The sequence below is a fragment of the Vipera berus genome (genome assembly GCF_964194415.1).
Source record: "Vipera berus genome assembly, chromosome: W".
Classification (NCBI taxonomy): domain Eukaryota; kingdom Metazoa; phylum Chordata; class Lepidosauria; order Squamata; family Viperidae; genus Vipera; species Vipera berus.
The window spans coordinates 66,029,033-66,047,125 of record NC_138210.1 but is presented as its reverse complement, the minus strand read 5'-3'; the positions used below and the strand labels follow the sequence as shown (position 1 = coordinate 66,047,125).

General features: G+C 40.9%; 1 protein-coding gene across 1 annotated transcript; it reads left to right on the top strand.

Moving 5' to 3' along the window:
- The first annotated feature begins 6,907 nt into the window (after positions 1-6,907).
- Positions 6,908-17,809, top strand: LOC308676028 (leukotriene B4 receptor 1-like). Its single transcript, XM_081341734.1, has 2 exons — positions 6,908-7,388; positions 16,017-17,809. Exon 2 carries the CDS (start codon positions 16,050-16,052, stop codon positions 17,127-17,129), a length of 1,080 nt encoding a protein of 359 aa, XP_081197860.1. The 5' UTR covers positions 6,908-7,388; positions 16,017-16,049; the 3' UTR covers positions 17,130-17,809.
- Positions 17,810-18,093: the final 284 nt, after the last annotated feature.

The following is an 18,093-nucleotide window of genomic DNA, read 5'->3' as shown; positions in this document are numbered from 1 at the left end:
TAAAAGGAGGAGGAGGAGGAGGAGGAGGAGGAGGAGGAGGAGGAGGAGGAGGAGGAGGAGGAAGAGAGTAAAAACCAAAAATGGAATCTTTTTTTCATTTCAGACAACCTCTCTCTTTGTGCTACAGCAGTCAGTAGGAATGCAGGAAGCACATAGGCCAACAATATTTGTCTTGGGTTGTTTACAATAATAAAATGTTTATTATATACAAATGAGTGTCCATGTTCCATTTTTGTCCTTGTGTCCTTTTAATGACAAAGCTAATGGGAAAATTCAGATAACTGAAACTTAGCATGCCTATCTAGGACAAATATGCTTTTCTTGTACAATAAGGGGATCTGCTTTTTTTTTACAAATGTATTCAATCCATTTTTATGGTAAGGATATTTGTCCAGAATGCCTGTTAAAAATAGACAAGATAAAGCAAGATAAAAGGCTTTTTTTGTTTGTGTGCTTCATGGCAAGACTATGGAGTTCACCTCACTGAGAGATGATCAGGATGACAAAATGGTTCTTCTGAAGAATGCAGTCTTCATTTGTCCCTTGACCTTCTCCAACACAGAGAAATAAGCTGAGAGTTAGCATGTCTCAGGCCACGATGTCAAGATGCAATATAATATTAGCTAAAATGTGGGAGGGTTGGGAAGCAACTACAATGGGTTTAAATTGTCATGTCTACAGGAGGGAAGTGTACTTTTGTGCTGAACAAGAGCAAGTGCTCAATGGGACTTTCAGTTGAACTTGCAAAGAAATCTTATTGTTTCATGACACATTAATGTCTGAGAGTTCTAAACTAGCAGCCTTGAGAAAGCTGGGGTGAGGCAAACTCTGTTCCTGGAAGTCTCGGAGCCATCTTGCTTTGCAAAGCAACATAGGTGGGGGCAGGTAGCTCTATGAACACACTTTGAAGTGGTGTCATCACGGCAAAGCTTTGTGCAACCCTAATTCACTCTGCCTAATTATGGAAAGAGATACTTGTGAATTTTATCAATGCATTCAGACTGCCTCACACAAGAACCCTTCCTAATTTGTCAACTACCTTAGATTTTTCAGACACTCCCCCAAACCCAGGAAATCCTGCTTAGATTTGTAGCTGAGAAAGACAAATTAAATGGTATGATTTAACTGAGCTGGTGACTTCATAAGCAAGTGGGTGTAGTTTTCTTGGCCAAAACATCAATCCATTGCTTCTAGCTCTGCCTTCAGGTGCTTTGGAGAATAAGTTGACTCTGTCTTCTTTGTGGCAGCCCCTTAGATATTGTAACACTGCTATCATGTAACCCAGGGGTCTTCAGACCTGGCTCTTTTATGACTTGTGGACTTCAACTCCCAGAATTCCTCAGCCAGGCAAACTGGCTGAGAAATTCTGGGAATTGAAGTCCACAAGTCATAAAAGGGCCAAGTTTGTTTGGTGGAACATGCAAAAGATATTCAAGAAAAGGATAAAGTTTTGTCCGCAACTGTTTTTACTGGGCATTATTACTGATACTACTGTTGTGGACACTAAGCTGATGTTGAATTTAATTACGGCAGCGAGACTTTTAGTAGGGCAATATTGGAAGAAGGAAGAACTGCCGACTATAGAAGAATGGACTTTAAAAGTTTCCAACCTGGCGGAAATGGCAAAGATCTCAGTGTACTTGAAAGACCAGCCGCAACAGAGATATATTGTGGAGTGGAGAAGATGGACTGATTATATCCAGAATAAATATGGGACTAAAAAGTTTCATTTAGCATTTGAATAAGTATTGATGTGATATTTATATTGCTTGTAGTTATTTTATAAGAGTTAAAGTGCGATAGATTTAATAGTTTATTGTTGTTTGCATAAGGTAGACTATGATTGTTTGTATTTTTATACCCTGTATTGAGCTCTGGGAAGTTGGGGAGGGGGGAGGGGGAAGGGAGGGTGGTGTTGGGGAGGGCTGGGGAGAGGGGAGGGGGTCGGGAGGGGTTTTGTTTTGTTAAAAAAATGTATTGTAAAACTTTTCAATAAAAAGGGCCATGTTTGAAGACCCCTGATGTAACCCCTATCCTTCTTTTCATTAAACTAGACATACCCAATTTCTGCAACTGTTCTTCCTATGTTTTAGCCTCCACTCCCCAATCACCTTTGTGGTTCTTCTCTGCACTCTTTCTAGAGTCTCAACATCTTTTTTATATGCAGTGACCAAAACTGGATGCAGTATTCCAAGTGTGGTCTTACCAAAGCATTATAAAGCTGTACTTAACACTTCATGTGATCTCGATTCTATCCCTCTGTTAATGCAGCCTAAGACTGTGTTGGCTTTTTTGGCAGCTGCAGTACACTGCAGGCTCACAAGGATGTGATTTATTCTTGCCTTCTTCTATTTTTTTTAAAAAATCAATTTTCTAGTCTATCTTAGGATTTTCTAATGGGTCCCTCTTCTTGTAGAAACCATACACAACCCAGTTTAGCTTGCTGTTCTTGATATGCTCAGTCAGTCATACTACTGGCTGAGACTTCCTCCCATTTGGCTGGTCTTAAGGAGATCTGGAAAAATTCATAGACAATTAAGCCATGACCATTAATGTTGGTGTTTGTTTGTGAACTGAAGCATCAGAGCTGAATTAGCAGCCATGTGGCAGTAGCAACAGAGAAAATTACTTTTCTATCCATGTTTGTGAGCTGCCTGGTGATTATGTCATTTTGAATGCTGGTTTTACAAAGATACAACTATCAACATACAATGATTCTTAACTTTGGCAACTTTGAAGTGTGTGTTTCTTAAGTGTGACAACTTTAAGACTTTAAGTTCAACTCCTAGAGAATTCCCCAGCCACTTGTGATTGAAAAACACTGCCCTAAATGAATCGGACTGTCACTGCACCAATCCTAATCTAATGCATATATGCAATGCTGATTGAGAAATACAAGAAGATAAATCTTTTGGGGGATAAAATTTTAAAAGAGGGGGATGACCCCCCCCCAAAAAAATAATATGTGTTTCTGCCCTCATTCTGGCCCTGGCATTAGGTGTTAAGCTGATGCATTTGGAAGAAAACTCTATTTTCCCCACTGTTTTCTGGTTTAATTTTTCTTGTCTGCTTCTTTTTTTTCCTCTGCCAGCCATAAATACCAACATTTTCACTCGAAGGGGAAGTTCACAGTTTGTTTGTTTGTTTTTGCATTTCACTTTTGGTGGTTTCTGCACCCCTCCTGGCTATTTCGACAGTGCCTGCATCTGCACATACCAACCACAGATGCAACAAACGCCTGAAATTCTGTAAAGCTCTTTGTGAAGATTTGCTGTGGCTAACCAATGTGAGGGGAGAGAGGGGGGCATTGTCTCCAGGACTGGCAATGAGTCAGCCAAGATGTGATAGAATACCAGTAGAGGGAGCTGGTCACTGTCCAGATGCCCCATGACAGTTGTCCCCAAACTTGGCAATGTTAAGACTTACGGACTTCAACTCCCAGAATTCCCCAGCCAGCATGGTTGGCTGAGGAATTCTGGGAGTTGATGTCCACATCAATTGCTCTATGATGTTCAGTGAAGGATTTGCTGACCTGGATCTTCCAGGAATATTTATTTATCAGATTTAGATATCACCCATCTCAATCTGGGCAGTGACTGGATTCCTGACCTTCACTGTCAAAAGTGGGTGCAGTGGTGCAGCAGCACAGGTAGTTTTGGGGGCCCAGGAATGGTCCCTGCTCCCCGGGCTGCACTGATTATCAGCCTGCTTGCAGGTGCAATTCAAGGTTTTGGTGATCGCCTTTAAAGCCCTTCATGGCAGGGGTCCAGGTTACTTGAGGGACCATCTCTTCCCACTGGGACTGGTCCATAGCATTCGTGCCAGCAGAGAAAGCATGCTGTGGGTCCTGTCAGTCTGATTATTCCTCCTGATTATTCCAGGAGGAGGGCCTTCTGTGCTGTAGCTCCTGCCCTCTGGAATCTCCCCCCTTCCCCCGATGTGAGATCGGCCCCAACCCTCTTTTTATAAGAACCTAAAGACGTGGCTTTGCCAGTCAGCTTGTGGCTCCAGTGGGGGAGCAATACATTGGAGGTGGTTGATTAATAACAGATCCCATCTCCCCCCCCTCCACTCTACCCCAGGCCTCCCCACGTGTCTTTGGTTTTAATGTTTGCTTTTAACATTTTATGTTTTAGCTCATAAGCATCTGTAAACCGCCCAGAATAATCCTATGGTAAGATAGATGGCCAGTAAATTTTATAAATAAAAGGTAGATATTTGAGAGTGAGAGAGAGAAAAATGTAAATATATTGGGGTGGGAAGTATGGCAAAAAGAGAAATCTCTCTGTAGACAAGCAGGATTTATAAGCCAAAAAAAAAAATCAAGAGTTAACACTTTGCCTTTCAGATATGTTAAACAGTTCCTTCAGGTTAAAAAAACCACATCATCCACACTTCACAAACTCAATCATCCTGTAAACGTCAGAATCTGTCCTGGCATCCCTTTGGAAAAACCAAGTGCAAACTTGTAAGAGATCACTCCTTCATTCCGTAAATGCTACACAATGCACCATGGAAGGAAAGGATTAGCTTTTAATTCTAAAAATCACACTTCACACTTGCCCTCACCCTTTTGGCCTTCTGAAAGGCTATTAAAACCTGGTTCTATCAAGGCAGGACAAGAAGCAATGAACGGAAACTAATCAAAGACAGAGCCAACCTAGAATTAAGAAGAAATTTTGTGACAGTTAGAAAAATTAATCCATGAAATGACTTGTCTGCAGAAGTTGTGAGTTAAGTTAAGAAGAGAAAGGGCAACTACTTGTCTGAAACGGTATAGGGCTTCCTGCTTGAGAGGATTTCCAAGATCCCTTCCAACCCTGTTATTCTGTTGTTTGTCTTGAAGTTTGTGGACTAAACAGGGAAGATTGATTTTTTTAATTGATTGATTGACTGATTAGATTTGATTTCTATAGCCACCCAGCCAAAAGGGTAGCTCACAATTAAGAAACATATATTGCAGTTAGAACCTTAAAACAATAAAAACATTAAAATATCAAAACACTAAAGAATTTTAAACATCTAACTTGAATATATACAAAGAAAGACATCTGGCTTGTTAAAATACAGCCAGGAGTTGGGGCCTCTAGTGCATGTAGCACCCCAGACTCAGGAGTGCAGCCAGGTCTTAAAAGCTTTAAAAGAAGCTAATAGGGTTAAAGCCATTCTAATTTCTGAAGGTAGGATGTTCCACAGAGCAAGGGATGCTTCAGAAAAAATCTCATCTTCTAGTCCCCATCAGCCCAACATTCTTGGTCAACCCCATTCTGATCTTGCCTTTTGTTTCTTATCTTTGTACCTAAAGTTTTTAATATGTTTATATTTATTATTTTAATGGTAAGCCATCGAGAGAATGAGATGGGCAGCACCAAGAGCCTTGGTGGAGCAGTGGGCTAATGCCTCCTTAAGTAACACCAGCTGCCTGCAATTAGTGCAGGTTCGCATCCCACCAGGCTCAAGGTTGACTCAGCCTTCCATCCTTCCCAGGTAGGTAAAATGAGGACCCAGATTGTTGGGGGCAATTAAGCTGACTTTGTAATAATGCCGCTTGGGGTGTGTGTGAAAGCCCTAATAAGCAGGCATATACATGGAATGAAGGCTACTGCTAAGCTTGTAAGCCGCCCTGAGTCTTCAGAGAAGGGCGGGATATAAATGGAATTAAAATAAAAAAAAAAATAAATATAAATTTTATAAATGCATTTCAATTTACTGACATATATTTTAGACCTGTAAATCCCACTAATGTACTGGCTATCACTGTCCCTAGCATCAATGTCCATGCTTATCGCTTTGCATAATCTCTCCTACCACCTGTCCCTTCCTCTTTCTTCTGTATGAGAAATCCTGGGCCTTGCAGCTCTTCAGAGGGGACGGCATATGATTTCTGTAGTTCTCTTTGTCTCTGCTAGTATACATCTTGGTCAATTTCACAGCCAAGTTCTCTGCCATTCAGGCTTCTCTCAGAATAACAGAGTTGGAAGGGACCTTGGAGGTCTTCTAGTCTAACCTCCTGTTACTATTATTATTATTATTATTATTATTATTATTATTATTATTATTATTATTATTATTATTATTATTATTATTATCCTTCAAAGAAAGAAAGAAAAAGAAAAAGACACAGAGTCCATCACCTGTTCATGACTACACTTCTAGAGTCAGGTTTATAGATAATATAATCGTTTCCAAATTTCTCAAACTACATTGGTGGAAACAATGGATGTGCTTGCTTCTCCCTTCCACTGTAAAGGAGAAGGAGAAGGAGTAGTGAGGTACTACCTTGATGTGATTGTGGGGCTTTTGTAATCTGAAAAAGATGATTGCTATGCCAGACGTTCAACTATACTGGACAGGTCTTATCAAAGGTGTCAGACAAAAAAAATATGGTGACGCATAAAGCCCATAGAAGCCCACACTGGTTTGGGTCAACAAGGATCATGCTAGGAATTGGAGTTCCAGAACATCTGGTGAAAAATGAGCTACAGGACTTAGCAACCAGGGCCCATGGCTGCAGAACTACTGGAAGAAAAGGTGTTTGCCTGTCACAAATATTGAGAACAAATAAAGACAGAGAACAAGGAAACAACTATCTGTTATTAAAGATCAATCCCTACAAGAAGAGGACCACTTAAACACCATCAGCATTGACAATTTCACCATCAGTCAATTGCAAAAGGCAGCTTTTACTTGGAACAGCTTACATCTTGCAAGGATACCTCTTACACCATCCAACATCCACATCTGCCTATTCCAGGTCCTTGGAAAGGACTCAATAGGTGGATAAAAATGCAAAAACCAGTCTTAACATCTGGCTGACTATGCGATGAACCATATTAATAAAGCAAGCACAGAGCAAGTGATTGATTGATCATCTGTTTTTGATTCCTAGAGACTTTCTCCATGAAAGTAGAGTACTGTTGATGTACTTTTTAAAGAGGGAAGTGAGCATATATGGATATGTATTTGCACATTTGTACACTCTGTTAAGGTGTTTTAAAAAAAAATATAGAAACAAACAGGAAAAGAAACAGGCAGCATGAGTTCATGAAATCCAGAAGCCAAAAAGGGCAAAAAAAGAAGGCAACATCAATGCACATAAGCATTCACACTCTCTCACACAGAGAAACATACCCAATCAATCCCAGTAACTGACCGTGTTTAGAATAACTCAACACTTTTTTTAAAAAAAAAAAATCTCTTACCCAACTTTTCTGAAAGTTGCTATCACTTCCTTTTTGAGTTAGTGGAAGGTACTATGACCAAAAAAAGAGATTGAGCAAAGAAAGAAGAAAAAAAAACCTCCTCAAAGGACAAGACAAAAAGGGAGAGGCTGGTCTCAAGACAGAAGCAGGAGCTTGAAACAAGAGCTGTGAAAGAAAACTGAAGGGGTAAGCATGTTGTTCTCAACTCTATATATGTGTGAGGTGGATTGTGCACTGAACTTCTGGTTGGGAGACCAAGAAGGAACCCCAGAAGAAGAAGGCTTCTTAGCCAAGCTTAGTTGAACAAGGACTTGTTGGAAGCTGTGTGGGATGACAAGGAATTGTGCTCCTCAAGAGGAGTGTTGGGTTGTGAATAAATCATGGTAGTGTTTACAGCCTATCCTTCTTCCCAGTTTCCCACAAAGGTCTGTGGCTTCTCTCATTTGACCCCATGACAATTTTATGAGACAAATAAGTCCAGAGCATAGTGAAAGTCTACATGAATTACACAGTGAGGGAAGGTTTGATCTGTTTTATCCACTGCCATTTTCCTTGCTTCCACATTTCCTTGGCCACATTCCTAGAGCTGAGATTTGGAGAGGAAAAAATGGTCGATTCTGATTTATTTGACCTTATAACTTCACAATGCACTCAGCCAGTGACTTCAGCTATGCTTGTATTTGTTTTGTTTTGTTGTTTTGTTTGATAGGTAAAAGAGCATATTAGTTACATCCCCCGTGTACAAAGGATGAGAAAGAATATTTGTTAGGGATTGAATGTAAAGAGATTTTTTTCTCTGTATTTTTTTTTCCTGGGGGATCTCCGTCTTTGAGAAGTTGTCAGTTAGAAAGCTTCTTCCAATTTGCTGGAAAATGTAGTGCTTTCTTTGCATACAAAAATGTTGGCGAATTTCAAAATAAGGCAGTTGGCAAAACTGATCTTTCTGCTCTCCCAGAGAAGATATTTTTGTTCTGATTCAATAATCATTTGGCTTTCTTTGTGGGGATAATCTGTTTAATCTGCCTAAATGGGCATGGGAGAGAAATCGGTCTCCAAAAGGACACACTATATTCTCTTGTTGATTTTAGATAAGGAGTCTGCAGATTCCAGAAACCATAATCTTAGAAGAGATATTTTCTTTTCACAGATCAGCCAAAAATTTAATTTTGTCCTCCTAACATTCTTGACACTAGCTGGCACAGATTCTGTTCCAGAGATTGAAACACAAAGTACAGAATTTGCCATTGTTAAGCAACAGAGATTGTTATTGCTATTGTAATCTATTCCTCCTCTTCATTCTACAATCTGTCAATAATAATAATAATAATAATAATAATAATAATAATAATAATAATAATAATAATAATAATAATAATAATAATAATAATAATAATAATAATAATAATAATAATAGCAGGCTTTGCAGCCTTCTACCTTAAGCAGGGAAAAAGTAAAGTGATGTACATGATGGGCAGGTGGTCCTTGACTTACGGCCACAATTGAGCTAAACATTTCTGTTGCCAAGTGAAACATTTGTTAAGTATGTTTTGCCCCATTTTACGCCCTTTTTGCCACAGTTGTTAAGTGAATCACTGCAGTTCTTAGATTAGTAACACGGTTGTTAAGTGAATCTGGGTTCCCCATTGACTTTGCTTGTCAGAAGGTCACAAAAGGTGATCACATGTCACCAGGACACTGCAACCGTCATAAATATAAGTCTGTTGCCAAGCATCTGAATTTTGATCATGGGGATGCTAAAATGATTATAAGTGTGAAAATCAGTCATAAGTTCCTTTTTTCAGTGCCGTTGTAACTTCAAATGGTCCCTAAATGAACTGTTGTAAGTTGAGGACTATCTGTATACTACTAAATCGCAGAATATGTTTTCTTGGCTTGGGGGTTATTTCTTTCTAATATCATCTTTTCTGCATGATGGACAATGACTATGTGTCCATACATAGGCCCTATTTTTGGAATAGTTTGAGTTCAGAAGTTGTGGGCGCTCTGTCACTGGAGGTTTTCAAGAAGAGACTGGACAATCAATTGTCTGAAATGGTATAGGGCAGGGGTGTCAAACTCACTTTCACTGAGGGCCGCATCAGCATTGTGGTTGCCCTCAGGGGGCCAGGTGGGTGTGGCTTGGATGGGCGTGGCCTACTGGGTGGGCGTGGCTAGAGTGCGTATGGCCTTCTGGGTGGGCGTGGCCAGCTATACATCGTTCACATCAAGGGTGCCTATGGGGGCCTGGGCAGGAGTGGGACAGATATGAGGGTCTCTGGCAGAAGGAGGGTCTCTGGGCCAGGGCCAAGGCAGTGGGGGCCGTTCCCTCACTGTTTCCAGGATGGTTTCACGGGCTACATGAAACCACTTTGCGGGCTGCATCCAGCCCCCGGGCCTTGTGCTTGACATGTCTGGTATAGGGTCTCTTGCTTGATTAGGGGTTGGACTAGAAGAACTCCAAGGTCCTTCCAGCTCTATTATTCTATATTCTACGTTTTCAGCAATTGAGTCCTACCAATGGTTTGGGGAGGGGTACTGAGAAGCCACAAATGCCTTAGAAATATGTCGTTAGCTTCTGCTTATGCTCATGAAAGCAAATAAAGGTTGTGAAAATACAAGACACCCAACTGTCAGGAAGTTGAAGTAACTCAAATAATGCCTTTCCTTGCTCTGTACAAAAGTAATTGTGGAGAAACATAGGCCATTAAAACTGAGCATTTGCATTCCAGCAGTTTCATCTGGTGGGTCACCCAACTCACATTCAAAGTTTAGGTTCAAATTTCATTTTCCCAAAAACATTCTTACTTGGTCAACTGCAGTGATGAAAACTACTCTGTGGATGCTGTTCCAAAACAGCAATCATACCAAATGGGGTAACTAGTTTTCTGTCACTGGTTCCTGGTCTTTCAAAATATTTTTTTACCCTTTATTTTTCTGGATAAGTGAGCACATTCCTAAATAAACAGCAGAGTAGAGCTTTTCTTTGTGTTCTTGAGGCCTCAGAGACATTTCCGTTAAAATAAAAGTTACACTATATGTCAGCATTATGCCACCATTCCAATTTTATCTAATTAAGATAATCTAAGCCTATATTTAGCCACATCAACAACTTTAAGATGAGTAGACTTCAATTTCCAGAATTGTCCAGCCTGCATGATCTAAGCAAACAAGCATAGGGGTAGCAAAGTTTCTGGCAGGGGACCAATGAAGGTTATTCTCACATTACCTATGAGGATTTTGGACTCCATTGGTTGCCAACAAAGAGGCCCAATTCCATTCACAAGTAGTTGTCCAGATGTATGCAGATGAGTTGTTGCTTATCACTGGGTTATGCAACTGGAGAACAATCTGTTCCATCAACATTAAACCACAATAAGGTGCAAACCCAAGGTTTTACATGCCCTAAAAATGCAGTTCCTGTTACTCTAACCTTGACTGCAGGGAAAGGATGCATCATCTTTTTTTCTGGAAATCACAAAACCATAACCTTTCCTTCCACTTGGTTTTACCTGCTTTCATATTAAGGAAGGGGGAGAGAGAGAGAGAGGAAAGGGTGGGAGGGAGGAATGGAAGAAAGAAAGAAAGAAAGAAAGAAAGAAAGAAAGAAAGAAAGAAAGAAAGAAAGAAAGAAAGAAAGAAAGAAAGAAAGAAAGAAAGTCACTCTAAGCAGCAATTTCATATCCAAAGTCTACTTCCCATTATTTCCACATCATTAAATTGTTGCCCCACTATTTGTGTAACAACTGCAAAGGAAATTGCTCCACCAGCATAGAAGAACTAGAGGTTTGTGTACTTTTAGCTCACACAGAAGTTGGGAGCCACTGTTTATCATTTACACTATAAACTTCAACTTGGGTGTGAAGCCTACTCATAGGGAGAATCTTCTGATAGGGTTTGATGGAAACAAAGAACAAAAACAGATTGCAGTATCATACAAGAAGATCAAAACCAGTTGAATTAAAAGTGCTGAGTAAAACAATTCTGTAATATTCAGCATGCAGTACTGAAGCTGGGACAATAGCCTGGAATGGTGGGATGGGGACACCCTACCAGATGTGAAGAGCATACCACCATCTTGCTGTCAAGAGAACTATAAATAGTCCTCAACTTGTGATCACAACTGAGATTGGAACTTCTGTCACTAAGCGATGCAGTCATTAAGTGAGTTGCTGCTGTTTTTACAACCTTTTTTTTCTGGAGTCAGCCCAGTTTGATTTTACTTGTCAGAAGCCTCTGGCAAGGCTGCAAAGGGCAATCACATGATCCCAGGAGGCTGCAAACTTTGTAAATACATGCTGGTTTCCAAGCACTTGAATTTTGATTATTCGAGGATGCCGTAAGTGCACGGACTGATTGTAAAGTCACTTTTTTTTCCAGCACTACCCTCAATTTCTTCAATTTACTCAATTCTGACTGACTGTGGGTAGTGTACAACAAAATAAAACAATAAAAATGCAATGCAATAATTATGAAAGAAATAAAATATAAATAAAGGCCTCATCTTTTGTTTAATTGAAAATGAACATAGAATATGGAATAATAGAGTTGGTAGGGACCTTTGAGGTCTTCTAATCCAACCCCCTGCTCAAGCAGGAGACCCTAGACCATTTCAGACAAATGGTTGTCCAGTCTCTTTTAGAAAGCCTCCAGTGATGGAGCATCCATAACATCTGAAGGCAAGCTATTCCATTGGTTGTTTGCTCTCACCGTTAGGAATTTTCTCCTTAGTTCTAGGTTGCTTCTCCCCTTGGTTAGTTTCCATCCATTTTTTCTTGTCTTGCCTTTTGGTGCTTTGGAAAAGCACCTTATCTTTGTAGGAGCCCCTCAAATAAAGAAGCACTGCTCTCATGTCTGCCCTAGTTCTTTTCATTACACGGAACAAACCCAATTCCTGCAACTGTCCTTCATATGTTTTAGCCTCTAGCCCCCTAATCATCTTTGTTGTTCTTCTCTGCACTCTTTCTAGAGTCTAAATGTCTTTTTTTATAATACAGTGACCAGAACTGGATGTAGTATTCCAAGTGCGACCTTATTAAGACTTTGTAAAGTGGTACTAGAACTTAATGTGATCTTAATTCTATCCCTCTGTTAATGCAGCCTAGGATTGCATTGGCTTTTTTGGTGGCTGCTGCACACAGTTGGCTCATATTCAGGTGATTGTCCACTAGGTGGTTACATTTACATCATATTTCATATAGTAGCTTTACAAAAATAATGAAGGCAGGACATAAATACAAAAATAAATAAATTCTCCCGGGATAAGTCTGTTAATGAAAATGTAGCTCTCACTGTTTGGATGTAATTTATTGTGGAAAGATGAACCTGGACCTCGAGACTACTGTTCATGCTGCTGCAAACACAGTTGAAATAGCACAGGTGATTTCTTAAAGAATATTTTTACTTTAAGATACGTTCATTTAAATCAGGTTACAAACTTGGATACTTGTAACTCCCGAATAATCAGTAAGAGTAGATGTTTATACCCACTGTGACATTTATCCCACAAATATCTCAGCATCCAATCTCCCTTTGCCCAGGAGTAAATTTAGAAATTGCTTTTAGCTTCCCAAACCTTCTTTTTATTTTTAATTTTCTTTTCCCAATGAGGTCTTCTGGGCAATATTGAGCACTCAGTCAATTTTAACTTCCTTTAACGAAATCTCTGTCTAGAAAATTGTGGGAAATTAACATGTTAACCCTTGGCACAGGAATCTGTCCCCAGGATCTGGTAATCCTATAAAACCTATCAAGAAGAGATATTTATTTATTTATTTATTTATTTTATTAAATTTATATACTGCCCTATTCCCGGAGGACTCAGGGCGGTGTACAGGGAAGATTAAAACAAACATACAAAAATTAAAATCAGATTAAAACAATTAATTAAATAAAGTCCCCGAAATTTAAAACTAAAGCCTAATAAAAATTAAAACCCCTCAGCCTGGGCCAGACAGCTCAAAGAGCCAAGTTTTCAGGTCCCTGCGGAATGAGCGAAGGTCAGGGGCAGTCCTAAGTTCCATGGGGAGCTGGTTCCATAGGTCGGCGTGTCCACAGAGAATGCTCTTCCCCTGGAAATAACCCGCCGGCATTCCCTAACCGGCGGTATCCTGAGAAGGCCCTCCCTGTGGGAGCGCACGGGACGAAGGGAGCTTGATGCCGGCAGCAGGTGTTCCCTCAGATATGACCCACAACAAATTATATTTACTCAATATTTACTCAATTTGCAGATCTGAACTGCAAATGCCCAGATAGCCATTAGATACTGGTAAGGATAAATTATTGTCTCTCTTCACCAATTAGTGGTCATCCAGATTTTTTCATCTTAGGTTTGATAGGCCTGTCTCAGGAGCTCATTATACTTAGAGTTGGCCCTGACCCTTCACCCTTACACAAGCTATCCTTGAAGTTTCAGGGAAAAAAATCATAGAAGCTCTACCACATTCAAATACAAGTTTAATGTTGGTGGACAATAAAACAGCGCACTATAATTGGGCACAAGAAGAGACCTACCGTATTTTCCGGCGTATAAGATGACTTTTTAACGCATGAAAATCTTCTCAAAAGTCGGGGGTTGTCTTATACGCCCAGTCGCCTTATACGCTGGAAAATAGTAACGCAATCCTTGGGAGCAGAGACGTTAGTGGAAACGGACAAATCCAGCACTCGAGAATGGCAAAAGACAGCCTCCTCATAAATAAACCCACCAGCCCAACCGAGGCTGAGGCTCCAGCTTACCGGCGTCCTAGGGCAGTAGCCCTTTTTTTTTGGGAAGGGAGCGGGAGTTAAGCGTGTGCCGAGCCACTGGCGCTCCGCGAGCACAAGAGCTCAAGGGAGTGCGGGAAGCCAGGTGGAGGCCGACCTGACATGTTCGTGCAGAGCTAAGCTTCACCTGACCCTGGGAGTTTGACTTCAGGGTGTGGTGCCGTGGCAGACCTACAGCAACACCCGCCTGGGAAGGTGCAGCTCAGGAATTGCGACAGGCAGACCGCAGCGGAAAGCTGGCGCTGGGGCTTCAGCAACCTGGGGTCGCCCCTCCGCCCTGAAGAAGGCGGCCTTGGGGAGGGTGTGTGTGTGAATCTTAAACTTGCAGCGCACGGCTGAGCTCGTTTCTTCCCCCCCCCCACTCCGCCACCCTGTTCATTAACTAACCTATGGAAAGAACCGCCTTCTTTCAGACCTGGTGCCTTCCCAAAGTGTTGGGCCACAATGCTCGTCGCTCCTGGCCGAAACAGCCAGCGCGTGTGGCTGAAGTAGAAGGGGGCGCCAAGGCGAGAGGACACGAGGTTTAGGTGAGGCAGAGCAAAGCTGATCTCGAGGTCAAAAGCTCTTGATAAACCTTCACCTAATTGAGAAGCAGCCCTGACTTCCTACTTATGTCTGGCAGAAGCAGTTTGTTCACTTTGTCTAGACAGGCACAATCATACCAAAGAGAATGCCTGTGGAGATTCTCAGTCATGCAGATCATGGTTGTGTTTTTTCCCAAAAGGCAACTGAACTTTCTTGGTGGTTTTTTTTTCTGTGCAAACGTTTTGCTTCTCATCCAAGAAGCTTCTTAGTTCAACTAAAGAAGCTTGCTTGGATGAGAAGTGAAAACATTTTCAAAGGAAAAAAAAAACAAAGAAAGGCCAGTTGCCTTTTGGAAAAAGCACCTTTGGGACTACCAAAGAGTGTTATCATTAATAAGTGTGAGTGTTACAAATATGCAAATAAAATCTACATGAGCCAGTCAAGTCAATAGTACTGTATTCCTACATTGCCTCATAACTACAAGTGTGCTAAAGCTGACAACATACTAGAAATGCATCTTTTTTGTATGTCAGTCAACTGGAGAGAGCTGGACATATCTAGAAGATTCTGCTACTGAGGACATTTATAAAATAAAAATAAGGTCACAGTTTAATGGCTTGCTAAGCTGTGCACAAATAAAAATAGGCTGGGTTTATTTAGAAAGATCAGAAGCAAACAATGAATGTTAAACATCAAGACTCTGTATATCCAAACAGCTATTCAGACCTGTGGAACCGCTTGCCAGCTGAGCTCCGGATGGCCCCCGACCTTCGCTCCTTCCGGCGGGATTTAAAAACTTATTTATTTGAGCAATCCGGCCTGGTTTGATGGGTTTGGGGGTTGGGGTTTTAACATGGTTTTTAATTATTGTATATTTTGGGCATACTATTTAATTGTTTTTTTAACTTTTGTACTTTGTTTTTTAATATTTATTGCCCTGTACACCGCCCTGAGTCCTTCGGGAGAAGGGCGGTATAAAAATTTAATAAATATATATATATAAAATAAAAGCGTCATTGTCTCTTTTTGCCTAAGATGCTGAGAATCAAAACATTTTGGTTAAATCAGTCTTTCCCTAGCTTGGCATTCTCCAGATGTGTGAAAATTAAAATTCTCAGCCAGAACAATTTTGAGCATTGTTAACTCTAAGGCACCTGAGGAGCACCACATAGGGAAAACTACTTTTTAACCCATGAAAATCTTCTCAAAAGTCAGGGATCGTCTTATACGCCCAGTTGTCTTATACGCCGGAAAATACGGTAAATTTTGGGGCTGAGATAGTTTTGTTTCTTTTCCCAGTTCTTCCTCTAGTTAAGTCTTGACACACTTCATTAGGCCAGATGGCAATATTCCCAACACAGGCCTCTTTCGAATGTTCTTGGATAGGAAGCCCAAAAATTATCATTGTAGAGGACTGATTTACAGTCAGTTGTTGACAAGCTAAGAACTATAAGGCTTTTAAGACGAAAGAAAAGAGCAGCACGTAGGATTCTAACAATGTTTTCTGCTTCTCTTCTTTTTCCACAGTGCCTACTCTACTTTTTGACCTCTAACAGGACCATGGTTAGTTGTATCGAAAACCAAAATGCTACATCTTCCAAGCCTCTGGCAGGCGCATCAATAGGCATAGGGGTGCTGTCACTTGCCTTCATCTTGGGATTCCCTGGCAATGCCTTAGTGGTGTGGACGGCCATCTGCTGGGTTCGGAAGCGGACAGTCACCTGCCTCCTCATTCTTCATTTAGCCATCGCTGACCTGGCAGTACTCCTCACAGCCCCCCTATTCCTGCGATTCTTAAGTGTCAAGAAATGGGAAATGGGTCAGGCCATCTGCCAAATCTGCTATTACATCTGTGGGGTCAGCATGTATGCCAGTGTTTACCTCATTTCCCTCATGAGCCTTGACCGCTGCCTGGCTATTTCCAAACCCTTCATCTCACAGAAAATCCGTACTAGGCGCACCATCCGGCTTTTGGTTATGGCGATTTGGGTGGCAAGTCTTTTTTTAGCTGCGCCTTCTCTCCTCTACCGGAAAGTGGTTACTCATAATGGCACAGCTTACTGCATATTGTGTCACCAAGAAGAGAAGGAGCTGGTCTTCCACAACCTATTTGAAACCATCACTGGATTTCTGCTGCCTTTTGCTATTGTTGTCTACAGCTACGGGATGATTAGTCAACGACTCAAGGAGACCCGTTTCCGTCAGAAACGCCGGACCAGCCGACTCATTAGCCTCATTGTGATCACCTTTGCTCTTTTCTGGCTTCCTTACCATATCGTCAACCTTTTAGATGTGGTTGGTCTGTGGAGTGGCTCATCAAAGGTTAAAAAAGCAGGGAAGATGGCTAGGCCCATTTTGGTGGCCCTTGCCTTCTTCAGTAGCAGTGTCAACCCTATCCTTTACACTTTCAGTGGGGGCTCCTTAATCCGATCATCTGGTATTGGTTTCATGGCCAAACTCTTTGAAGGAACAGCCTCAGAGATCTCTAGCGTAAAACATGGCACCATCCGGGACCGGGATGTCAAGACAGAACCCTTAAATAATGGGAAACCCGAGTCGTTAACAATGTCTACTAGCCCTACAGAGAGTAGTTCAGTTCAAGAAAGTGGAAAAAGATCGAAGCTGCTCTCATCAACCTGAAGCTACACACAAGAGTGGACATTCATATTTCTCTTGTCAGCTTTTTAAAGGTCTTCTGAAGTGCTACAGAAATGATCTCTCTTGCTTTTTCCTATATCTTCTTCAATGATATTTTGTACGAGATAGGCTGTTTTATTTCTTATTTGTTTCATTCTGCAATTTTTGGAATTTCAGGGACTAAATATCAAGGGTTTGGTTTTTTTTTAACCTGTCGTCATACAGACAATTTAATATTATGCTTAGGAAGCATTCCCAAGGATTGTTGCAGGTACTGTGAAAACCTCTCTGAAGATGTGAAAAGATGAATCAATGACTTTGGGTTCATTTAGTGTTAACCTTTAGAGACCATGAAACACCAAACTTGCATACAGTCTGTCTCTACCCTAATTCTCACATATATACATTGAAAATCAGAGAAGGGTTCATCCAATTTCACTTTTAAACAAACAGAAATCCTTGGTTTCCTCTTTTTTCCATTCTCAAGTCAATTGACACAACTTTTGTGGAATGCTTCCCTCCCTGTTTTTATACATCGGTTTGCAACTGTCTTAAGAGAAGAAAAATCTGCTTAATGCTTTGTTTGCTGTTGATATTCCTTCTTGAGACCCTCCCATTTTTCATCTTCTATACATTCACATACATTTGAAATTTGCTGTGCATTCACTGTGCAACACTGCAGCAGGATCTTATGGTGGACTCCCATATACAAACCTTTTGTTTGCTTGTTGTGACTATGAATAAAAGAAGGTTTGCTTAAGAGTAATTGAAATTTTTGAAGCGGAAAGGCAGGAAACCAAAACATTGCTGAACAGATTAGTTAAGGCCACTAGATCTACTCTCCTACCACTTCCTAAATTACTTACAACCACAATTGGGACCAGAATTTCAGTACCGTTGTAATTTCAAATGGTTGCTAAAGGAATGGTTGTAAGTTGAGGACTACCTTTCATGTCCTCAGAGAGGG